This window comes from Heterocephalus glaber, unplaced genomic scaffold, assembly GCF_053883595.1.
Source record: "Heterocephalus glaber isolate CG9 unplaced genomic scaffold, H.glaber_assembly_v1.0 deba00001687, whole genome shotgun sequence".
Classification (NCBI taxonomy): domain Eukaryota; kingdom Metazoa; phylum Chordata; class Mammalia; order Rodentia; family Bathyergidae; genus Heterocephalus; species Heterocephalus glaber.
The window spans coordinates 23,576,425-23,587,939 of NW_028258412.1; the positions used below are offsets into that span (position 1 = coordinate 23,576,425).

At 62.4% G+C, this 11,515-nt stretch overlaps 1 protein-coding gene across 29 annotated transcripts in view; it reads right to left on the reverse strand.

The window, feature by feature from the left end:
* Nucleotides 1-11,515, reverse strand: part of Ncor2 (nuclear receptor corepressor 2) — a 125,190-nt gene that overhangs the window by 85,749 nt on the left and 27,926 nt on the right. For 23 of the 29 annotated variants that reach the window (XM_087198248.1, XM_087198246.1, XM_087198251.1 and 20 more), the window contains one exon: nt 2,185-2,391. In XM_087198248.1, the coding sequence (XP_087054374.1) occupies nt 2,185-2,286 (102 nt within the window). In that variant the 5' untranslated portion in view covers nt 2,287-2,391. Of the gene's footprint in view, nt 1-2,184; nt 2,392-2,509; nt 2,530-11,515 lie in introns of those variants that run through there. The other 6 variants (XM_087198271.1, XM_087198269.1, XM_087198268.1 and 3 more) reach the window with 1 other exon arrangement.

Genomic DNA, 11,515 nt, shown 5'->3' on the forward strand with positions numbered 1-11,515 from the left:
CTTGTCCTGCAGCTAGGACAAGCCATGGACACACAGCTGAAGTGACCTCCCAAGGCCACCTGGCAGGAGGGGCGCTCAGGGACCCGGCCCTGTGTCTCTGCTCTGGACAAGGTCCGTTCAGCCCCACTCAGAAGAGCAAGAGGCGAGCTCAGCGGTCCCGGAATCCAGCTCGTCTTAGGAAGCCCAAGAGGGACACAGCGGCGGGCCAAGTGCGCTGGGCTCCACCAAAACAAAACCAGGGGGTTTGTTACTGAACCCTCGATCCAGGGAAAGACCCAGGGTCCTGATCCCGTGGGATGGAGAGAACGGGGCCCAGACAGGGTCTGTGGCTGGGCAGGGTGAGTCCCCTACATCAAACCATGTCTGAGGGAGGCTGAGGCCGGGAGGGTTCTCCAAAGTCTCGGGGTCCAGTCCCCATGAGCAGTGCTCCCCACATCCACCTCCCAGCCACACTAGGCACAGCATGCCCTCAGCCCGGAGCCAATGCCCACAAAGCACCAGCAGAAGGGCCAGAGGGGAAACTGAGGCAGCCGCACTCCACTAAAGGAGCAGCCTGGCAGAAACTGGCAGAAACCGTGACTCAGTGCCACGGAGGAGTCTTGGGCTCCAGGAGGACTCACTTTTGGAGCACCCGGGCACTCCCTGTCAGGGCCACGTGGGGTGACCTGATCCCCACCGGCACCTCACCCTGGAGAAACTGTGCCCGTAGGCTGTGCCTTGATTTCCCCTCTTCCATCTCCGTCTTCCCAGCCACAGACCTGATGCTCGCTCACACCAACGGCAGGAAGCGGCCAGCTGGGCCCGGACTCAGGCCTGAGAGCCCCGGCTCTCGTTCCCAGGTGCCCCACAGCAGACAGTGGGGTCAGGGGTCAGGCAGCTGCCCAGGAAGGGACTATGCACACCCGCCACTGCCCACAGGACAGTGTGGGCGCCAGAGGAGGGGCGGGGACCCCAGGTCCTGTCCACACACGTCATGCGTCACCGACAGCCAGCACGACAGTGGGAGGTGTCAGCTGACGCTAGCACCCGGCAGAGGACACAGCGGGGGCAAAGGGCAGGGCCAAGGGCCCAGGGCTCCCCGAGGCCGGGCCCACGGTGGAGCGTAGTGAAGGGCAGGAGCCGGAGGGTAGTGAAGGGCAGGAGCCGTGCAGGACAGGGTGACAGTGACAAGTAGCACTAACAGCAGAGGGACAGGGCAACAGTGCCGGGCACTGCCGAGAGGACCTCAGGTCAGAGCTCAGCCCTCAGGAGACCTGGACGCGTACACAGAAAGCGGGGGACAGCCACAGCAACAGCAGCGGGCGCCTAAGGACGGCTCTTAGTGTTGGTGGTGGTGGGTGTGACAAGGTGACAGTGACATCCAGAGAGTACTTTCCTCAGCCTGGGGCGCTCACAGGTGCTCAACAACAGAGACCTGACACCCAGGGCCCGGGCAACTGCCTTATCAGTGATTTAACCTGAGGCTGGTCAGGGAACCTCCCTGCCTCAACCTGCTCGCCCGCAGAACAGGCTGAGGAGCGAGCTGGCTGCCTGCCGTGTGTCTCCCACAGTCCAACCAAGGGGAGTCTCCAGCCAGCAAATGCGTCCACGCACGGCATCGACTCTGAAACACATCCTGAGGCCCAAAGCTGTGGAGGCCACAGCATGCGGGAGGCCCCAGGCTGGGCCATCTGTGCACACGTCCCGCCCGGGGCAGAAATGCCTGCCCAGGCCCTGGGGAGGACCACAGCACTGAGCAGGGCAGACACACACGCAGGCACAGGCACGCATGCAGGCACACGGGCACACCTGGGGGCCGGCCGTCAGCTCCCACTATGCCTCACACCAGGTGCTCCGCCCTGCACACAGGACCCCACTGCCGATCAGCCCGGCCCGGCCCAGCCTCACCGTCCTGACTATTTAGGGACAGGGTCTCACCAAGTTGCTGAGTGCCCAGGCCAGGCTCCAGTTTGCCATCCTCCTGCCTCAGCCTCCAGAGCAGCTGGGAGGACAGGCGTGCACTACCTGGCTCACCTTCCCGGATTAAAATGTGACCCAGGACTTGTATTCAATGCCCAGGATCCAGGACACCACCTGTCAAGCGCCCTGTGTGGCGGCCACACCAGCCTCACTCAGAGAGAAGAAAGGACCGGGTGGCAGCAGCCCCTAAGCTGACCCCAGGCATACAGGGCGCGTGCCCCTTACCGTGTGGGACCGGATCTGCACTGGGTACGAGAGGCCATGGGGCGGGTAGCGGGGCTCAGGGGCCCTCCAGGTCTGCGCCACAGGCTGCGTGGATCCCGACATGACGGTGGGGTCCGGAGAGCTCTGAGCCAAGTCGCTGTCTTGGTCACCACCGAGGGTCAGCAGGAGGCCCCTGTCACCGGCTCAGGGGCGGCCCTTCACAGGCATCTGTGGAGAGAGCAGGAGATGAGACTATCAGCTGCCCAGAGCCCTCCACCCGCCAGCACCAGGGGACAGGGAGCAGCCGCAGGGCCAGAGCAAGAGCCACAGAAGGGCAGGGTCTGACCAGGGAAGAGCTGGCCTCCCAGCAGGCACCGGAACCCAGCCCTGAGGCATTGGCCCCATCTGCACCTCGGCCAGGCAGCCTCTCTCCACAGCCTCCGGGACTTTCCGTGGCTCTGGGGCAAAGTTCCCCAAAAGTCCCTGGCAGGGAAAGCTCGCAGCTGCTGGCCCCAGCCCAGGAGGCCACCGGAGGGGGAGGCACACACGAGCAACTGTGGAAGTCAGGTCAGCCCAGGCAGGCCACAGGTCGCTCACAGCGTGACCCAGACAAAGCCAGGCCGCTGGGGCCTCCTTGCCCCATGACGCTGTGATGCAGGGCGGAATGACGCAAGGGTGACCGAGAGGCACACGGACGAGGTCAGGCTTCACTGAGGGCAGGACAAGGAGCGGTGGTGCTGTCCCCGGAGAGGAGCCGCCACGGCTACGCTGGAGAGACCAGCACAGGTGTCTGAGACCCAAGAGCTTGGCAGAAGCCAAGGGACCCAGTGGATGCTGCTTCACCTAGAGATCTGGGGATGCCCATGGGCCCCTCCTCCCCTTCCTTCCTCTGCTGCCCCAGATCCCGGAGTTACAACCAGCTCAGGGCCCGGACCTGCACACCAGGCCCCTGCTTCATACAAACCTCTCTCCCCTATCCATACCCCACCCAAGGCAGGGAAAACCCAAGGGGGCGCAGGCCCCAGCATCTGGAGGTGGCCACGCAAGGGGGCTGGGGCTCCATCACAAGGGGTCAGGGTGAGGAGGGAAAGAGAACAGGCCCAGGTCCCTGCAAGCCATCCTGACCACCCCTGCCCTGCCCTGGAGCTCTCCAAGGTTGTGGGCTCCCTGGCAACCTGCCCCTTGGCAGTCTAAGGTGGAAGAATGCTGGGAGGGAAAATTAAGATCAACTCAGCCACAGAGAAGCAACGAGACCCTGGTCCACAAGACAAGGGCATCTGAGAGCCCAACTGCATTCTACTCCCACCTCACCTTTGACCAATGTGGTCCTGACTTTGCTTCCCAGGGTCCAAGAATGGTCATGTGTTCCAGACCTGGCCAATCAGATTCCTGTACCCCAAAGCTAGTGATTGGCTGAGGGGTGTGTATGTGACCCAATCCCAGCCAATGAGAGTTGGTCTTAGGGTCAGCTGAAAGAATCTGGGACCAGTTGCGCCCTGCAGGGATGGGAGCTGGAGAAAGGAAGCTTGGAGCTCCTCAGCCACAGATGCCCAAGAACAATGCTCATGGGAGGATGGTGGGGCCGAAGGGCAGGAGTGGGCAGCCATGGCCCTACGGCAGACAGGAGCCTCCCAGGTTCATCTGGGGCGCTCGGCCATGGCCCACACTTGGTTTCTGTCACACACCACCGAGGAATACAGGGAAAGCAGGTGTCGCTCCGGTGACTCCTCAAACACTGCCCACAGGGGACTGCGGAGCCACACCAGACCCACGCACAACCCAGCCACAGCGACAGGACGCACACACACTCCTGCAAGCACGGACGGAGCTCCAGGCCACCATCCCTGAGCTCCCCTCAGCGAACCTGTCTGATCATCAGTCAGTGGGATGCCAGCGTCCCCATCCCTCAGGGTCACCAGAGAGGCCACCCCTCCGAGTCATCCAAAGTCACCAGCCCTGGCCAGGGTCCCCACAGGCGTGGTGGCCCCGAAGCTGGGGCCTCTGATCCCACACCTCCACACGGCCGTGAGTTGGGCAAACCCCATCTCCAACCCTGCCAACCTTAAGTTTTAAGGAAAACAGTCTGGCAGCTCCTCAAAAATTTCAGCCTAGAATTAATTACTGTAAGACCCAGCAGCAATGTCACGCCTAGGCACCGAGCCCGTAGAACAGAAGCCGGGACTCCCAGCACAGGGACGGCAGGGGGCCCAGAGTCCGACCAGCAGCACCCATTGTGGCAAGGACTGGGGTCAGCCTGGGACGGGGTCACACTGCCCCTGGTGGAAGCAGGGAGCGGCCAGCACTGGACACCACACCGGTGGGGCGCGGGAGGACAGAGGCCCTGGCTTTCAGCGGGACTGGGGCACCCAAGGGAAACCCGCCAAGTTCCCGCAAAGACAGGGCCAGACAGGACCAGGAGCCTCGGGTCTCCAGGGTCTGCCTGACCTCTCCGAGGCCTGACTGCCCTGGGGCCCGGACAAGGCGGACAGCCTCACTCAGTGACAGCCGGACTTGGTGGCAGGCCGAGTCTGCTTGGGCAGAGGGCAGACAGCAGCACCAGGGAAAGAGAGGGGACGTCAGGAAGAACTTCTGGAGCACGGATGAGAGTCAGGGAATAGGGAGGGATATAATACTGGGGGAGAACAGCCCAGCGGGAGACCACTGAGCTGGGCAGGGAGGCCCTTGAGCGCCCCAAGCCCCGGTAGGGATGGACTTTTGTGCTGGGGGCAATGGGGAGCCACAGAAGGTGCTTGAGGGTCAGAGAGTTTCACAGCAGGGCGGCTCCTGCGATGTCCAAGCCAGGACTGGCCCTGGCTGGATCCGGCAGCAGAGATGGAGAGGGGCAAGTAGCCAGACAGCACGAAGGCTGGAGAGGAGATGGCCCAGGGGACACTCCAGCCACACAGCCCAGAGCACGGCTCCCACAGCGCACAGCGGGGCCTGCGGGCTGCTCAGCCCGGGGAAACAGCAGGCGCTCAATGAACGTGCTGAGCCCGGCCCGGCCCGGCCTCCGCGCACATGAGCCACCATCCAGGCCTGGGCAACCCCGGGGCCCACTGAGGCAGGGCGCAGCCTCTCGCTGGTGCCCTCGGGAACACAGCCCACCAATTTCTACCCCGACAGCCAGTTTCAGACCTGCGCAACGCGGTGGCAGGGGCCGCCCGGGCTAGTAGCCGAGGTGCCCAGGCCACTCCCTGCTGCGCCTGCGGGAGGTTCCCAGGGAACTGATGGGAGCTGGCACCACCTGCCGGCCTCCCTGGCGTGGGCAGGGTCCCCGGGAGCACCACACGCTGGCCTAGACCCCACAGACGTGGCACCCGAGGGCAGAGACAACTTCGCTCCCGCCACGTGCCTGCAGTGGCCGGCTGGTCCCCGGGAGACTGCGGGGCTGCGGGGACCCTACATGAGGGCACTGGCGCGTGCTCCCCTGAAGCACCGGGGCCCTGCGGCCTCCCCAGCTCCTCAGGACCCGGCACTGAGACGCCCTGTTCCAGTCTCTGCCTCTGCTGTCACGTAGCTGTCACACTCCGTGTCTCCTCCAAGTCCCTATGTCCTCTCCTGAGGCCCAGGCCAGTTCAGTGGCCCCAGTAAGCACATCCGCAAGACCCTGCTTCTGAGGAAGGTGGACCCAGCACAGTCCCAGGACCAGGCGCCAGGCGCAAGAGTGGCCCTGCTCCAGCCCCGAGGCAGGTGCTGAATAAACACCTGAGCCACTGTCCCAGAGCCTGGTACACAGAAGGCACCTAATAAGTACTTGCAGGACCCACCCCCGGGCAGCCTGGCCAGGTGGAAGGGGAAACACGAGTCGCCCACGTGCACCTGGCTGGCCACACGTCACCTTCGCTTTCCAGCAGAATGTAAAAATCGGGGATCAGGACAAGGGTCTGACGGCCACCCCCGGACCCCTGCAGAGCCCTCAGGTGACCCTGAGACCCAGAGAGCCCCTGTACCTCACCCTGGTGGCCTAGCTCTGTCAGCCACGTTAGAGGCACGCGTTGTGCGAGCCATGCTGAGCACACGCACAAGGCCCACGCTCGGGGCCCGACCTCCCAGCAGGCGGGCAGGAGTGACTCAGGGTGGCAGAAGCAGCAGCACTGGAGCAAAACAGACCCAGGGGACAATGGTCTGGAAACAGTGCAGGGCCACGGTAGCCTCACAGAATGTCACCGGGGTCACCTGGAGAAGGGGGGAGCAAGCAGCCCTGGGAACAGGGTTCCCGGTAGCAGGGGCAGCCCTGCAATGCTGAGGTGCGAGACACAGAATCCAGGGCTGCGAGTGGCCAGAGCAGAGGGCGGAGGCCAAGAGCATGCGGTCATGTGGATGCAGCGGCCACTCCAGGGCAGGCATGGTGTACATGGGGCCAAACGTGGCCTCCTACATCAGGGCCACCTCTGGTTTCTATGATAAGAGGTTGCTTCAGCTGTGTCTTGCTGAGAACAGAGGGCACAGCCTCAGGGCATGGGGCTCAGGGGAGAGGTCTCTGAACCCCAGCAACAGTGACCAGGGCCCCAGAGGTGCGGCATCTACCATCACACTGGCAGGAAGCCCATCGGTCCCCAGCCTGGCCTGTGCTGGCTCTTCCAGGACAAGGTCACCAGGCTCAGGGCCCAACTTGGGGTGCAGTTGCGGGAGTGTGACCTGCCCATGCACATCAAGCCACCCACATCCAGGGCTCTGCCCCAGCTCAGCCATCTTCTACTGTGTGCAGGCACCAGCAGAAGGCAACAGGCTACAGTGGGCAGAGTCACCCCAGGAGTCCTGCTCACCAGGGCCCAGGGCCAGCACGCATCTGCTAACAGCGGGCCACCTGGTCAGGCCCTCCTCAGGGACGATGGCTGAGGAGCAGAAAAGGCAAGTGGGTGAGAGGAGCAGCGAGACTGGACAGCTGGAGAGGACGGACGGACAGGTGGTCAGGGTGGGTGGGTGGGTGGATGGACAGGAGGGAGGGAGGATGGATGGACGGATGGAAGGAGGGAGGGAGGATGGATGGACGGACGGACAGGAGGGAGGATGGACTCGTGGATGGGCGGATGAATGATGGACGAATGGACAGAATGGAGGGGTGGACGGACAGGTGAACAGATAGATGATCGGATACAGATGGCAGGAAAGATGGGGGTGACAGATGAAGGCATAGATGAGTGAGTGGGTGCAAGGTGGAGGACGGGAGGGGCGGGCGGAATGGACGGATGGGAGGACGGATGGACGGATATCAGTTTAGCCGTTCCATTTTCTCTGCTCCCACAGCTTTAACGGCACCCCAGGTCCAGAGACACCTTCCCCAGCTCCACGAAGCACACAGAGGGGCACCACCACCCTCATGGAGGCCCATGCCCACACAGCCTGCTGGGAACAGAGGGGACCTGGCTTCTGCCCTCTCGAGCTGGTGTCACACAGCACGCACACTAGGCAGGCTCGGGAACAACAGCGCCTGAGGGAGGCACGCATCCCCACAGGCCCGGCACCTGCACTCTTGGGCCTTTGGGCTGAGGAACTGAACACCAGCAAAAGCAGAGCAAAGGGGATGTGCGTCCATGCCAATGCCACACCCTGTGGCCCAGGCAGAGCCCACACAGTGCACATCATCCCAGGGCTGGAGGGCACAGCGAGCTCGCTGGTGCTATGGAATACTGCTCAGCTAGCAAAAGGAACGTGAGAAAAACAAAAGCAAGACGTGTGACTCCATGAGGTGAACATGTTTCTGCCCTGGATAAAGCCACTAGGGTACCGAGCTCCGAGATCTGTGGAGAGGGCCCCGCAGCTCCTGGCCCCAGAGGAGCCCTGGAGACGGAGCACAGCCAGGAGGGACAATCAGCGTGGGGGGCAGTACCGCTGGCCAGTGGCGGGGTGGGGGGTGATGGTACCCACATCGCAGATGAGCACTGCGTCCGTGAGCCTCCAGCACAATGCTGCCCCACAGCTTCAGACCCCACACCGCATCCTACGCCTCTTTCCTGGGGGCAGCAGGCCAGCGCAGGCCCCCAGCACCTGCACTGCCTGCCACCCCCGAGGGCCCCAATGGCGGGAGGACCTCCCCATCCTCCTCCAGCTGCTGCAGGAAGCACACTGGGCTCCTCACCCTGCACCCCGACGCCCTGGGTCCTGCCTGCGACTCCCATCGCCACACAGCAGCGTTCAAGGGCTCAGGGATCGGCATGGAACAGGGCTCAGAAACACCCATCCACCCTGGGGCCACACACAGGGAGGCGCCAGCCCCGCTGCCCAGAGCAACTCTGGTCCCAGTTTAACCTGCGCATGTGTGCACCTGGCCCACGGCCAGCTGGCTGCCCCCAGATCTCTCTCTCTCTCTCTCTCTCTCTCTCTCTCTCTCTCTCTCTCACACACACACACACACACACACACACACACACACACCCATACTCACTCACACACCTGCTTGCCTCTCTTCCAATTTAACTCTCACAAGCAGAGGGCCACCGATGTGCGCGGCCAGCCCTCTGCTCCTGGAACCCCAGGTGCCTGCTCTCCCTCGTCCACCGTGGCCCCCGGAAGCCACTTTCCCATTAGCCCGGCTCCTCTATTTGGCTGCGAGCCACGAGGTTTTCCATGGAGGGGAGGGCAGCAGGGGCTCGGGAGGCAGCCAGAACCTGGGCTTTCTAAAGGGACTGGGCCGGGTCTTCCCACTGTAATGTATGCACAGGGGGGAACCAACAACCCAGGAGGAAACAGTCCCCAACACCACTCCGAGTGACCAAAGAGGGCAAATTCTCACTTACCTGAGGTGGCAGAGCCACTAAACTTATAGAGAAAGTAGAATGATGGCCAGGTGCAGTGGCCCAAACCTGTAATCCCTAATACTCAGGAGGCTGAGGCAGGAGAATCCCAAGTTCCAGCCCAGCCTGGGTGACTTAGCGGGATTCCATCTCAAAATAAAACATTAACAGGGCCAGGGATTTAGCTCAGTGGTTTCACTGCCTGCAGTGCAAGCACAAGGACCCAAGTTCAATCCCTGGTACCAAAAATAAAATAAATAAAACATTAACATGGCTGGGGACAGAGCTCAGTGGCAGAGCACTGGCCTAGCAAGTGTAAAGCCCCAAGTTCAAGTCCCAGTATCACAAAAAGAAAAAGGAAAGAGAGAGAGAGAGAGAGAAGCAAATTAGAATGGTAGGTGGGTGCCAAGGGTGGGTAGAAGAGCAGAGTTTGGTGGGTGTAAGAGATTCACTTTGCAAAATAAAGAGCCCTAGTGACGCGATAACGTGAACGTGCCTGATACTACTAAACTACATTTAGCCGGGTGCGGTGGCGCACAACTGTGATCCCAGCATCTGAGTGGCTGAGGCAGGAGGATCACCAGTTCAAGCCCAACCTGTCTCAAAATTTTAAAAAAGGGGCTGAGGATGTAGCTCAGTGCAAAGTCCCTAGGTTCAAGCCCAGCAACCACCCCCACTGGAAAAGGCTCCAGAATCTTAAGATGTGGAGAGTAAATTTCACATTACACACATTTACCACAAGCTAATGGCCAGCCGCACCCACGCACGCAGGCACGCACCCTCCTCGGGAAGGAAGGCCTCCCGACTGCCAGCTCCGTGGTGGCTCCAAATGCCCGGGCTGCCCCACCCGTGACGGTGTTGCCAAGCACCCCAGACCTGAGCACCAGCCTCAGCGCTCAGGGGAACCAGGGCCTGGGGAGGCCCTCCTGCCTCAGTCCCCGAAGGTGGGCGCACGAGGCTGGCCTGGCCCCGCCCCCATTCCCACGAGGCCCACACCACCCTGCACACACAGCCCAACATCTGCACTCACCACAGCTGCCGGAAGCGGCCCCTCCCTACCGCCTTGGGCTGGCTTTCAGAGGAATTTACAGGGTCGCTCCTGTATTCTGGGGCAGCTCTCTGGGGGACGCCGACTGCATGTGAACGAGGACAAATGTTCCTGTGGCTATTCTTAGCTGCCTGCTGCAGCAGCGCCCACCCCGATGTCTGGGCCCTGGCCCGGCACAGCCCCAGGCTGGACCCTCCCACCGGGCCAGGCGGGAGGATCCAGTGGCCACACATGCCGCAGGCCAGTGGAGAACCCGCTCTGGAGCCGACAGGCCAAGGCTCAGACGACTCGTCCTATGGCAGATTGCAGATCGATAAGCGGCTGAAGAGGGCCACCATCAGATGGCCCTGCAGCCTGGATCCTGGAGAGTAAACAGGCGCCTAGGCCCCAGGCAGCAGCAGCTGGGTTAGAAATCCACCTGGGCCTAGGTCGGAGCAGTGGGGAGCAACCAGAAGGCTCCAGAGGAGAGGGCGAAAAACAACAGTGAGATCAGGTTCCTGCTGGAGTGGGGACCAGGCAGGACGGGTAAGAGGTGAGGACCCCGAGTGCACGGACACAGCCTCACAGGGAGGGGTGGCCAGGACCCCACAGGCCCCAAGTCTCAGGCAAAGCCAGAAAATCTGGTTTGGAGACCTTGTCCACATTTCTGAAAAATGCAGGCCACAAACCCCACCCAGCAGACCCAGCAGCAGGCGGTAGAGCGCATGAGAGCTGGCTGAGGACGAGTGGCCACCAGAAGCCACACAGCAAGGGCTGAGCCAGCACAGGGCCGGAGCAGGGGACACCTGCACCCCAATGAGACATGCTGGCCATGCAGGCCGGGGCTGCACAGGAACCCCAGCCTGGCCCCATCTTCAAGGCATGGACGGTGACAGCTGCTACTCTGCCTGCCTGACACCCCACTTCCCTTCCCCTCCCACATCCCCAGCCCCAGTGTCTGTGGGAGGCTGACCCTGTCCCTCGGTCTGGCCAGTGTCCCCAGTCCAAACCACACTGGCTGCAGTGGTTGGTTTGGGTGGGGAAGCAATTCCCAAGCTGAGCAGATGGAATACTGCCCAGGGTCGAGGCCGGGATATCGGGAAGCTTTCCTTCCCCTGGCCACTGAGCTGTGACTGTGCGCCTGGACCCAACCACGCCTGAAGCTGTTTTTAGTTAGAGGAGCCTTTTATGTTCAGTGCAAGAGTAACAAAGTCTGCTGGTTGCGACCAGGGTCGTAGGAAAGCAGCTTCCCCCAGAGCTCCGAAGCTAAACTGCTGAGGGCTCCACCCTCCCAGGTGAGCACAGGACCCTGAGGCCAGCCCCGAGGGTGGCCCCTCGCCCTGGGAGGTGGGCATCTTGGGCCCCAGTCTGGCACTGACAGCAGCTCTAATGGGGACACGGCTGGCAGGGATCTGGGTCACCCTGGAAGGCCCCTGCACCTCACCCGAGGCCCCATGGGGTGACCAGAGCCACCTGGGCTCTGGAGGAGCATCCCCGTCCTGAGCTGAGGGGATGTGTGCTGCCGGCACCAGGCACGTGCAGGGCCCAGAAAGGGCGCTGCACCCCACATCCTGCTGGGCCTCAGCCACCC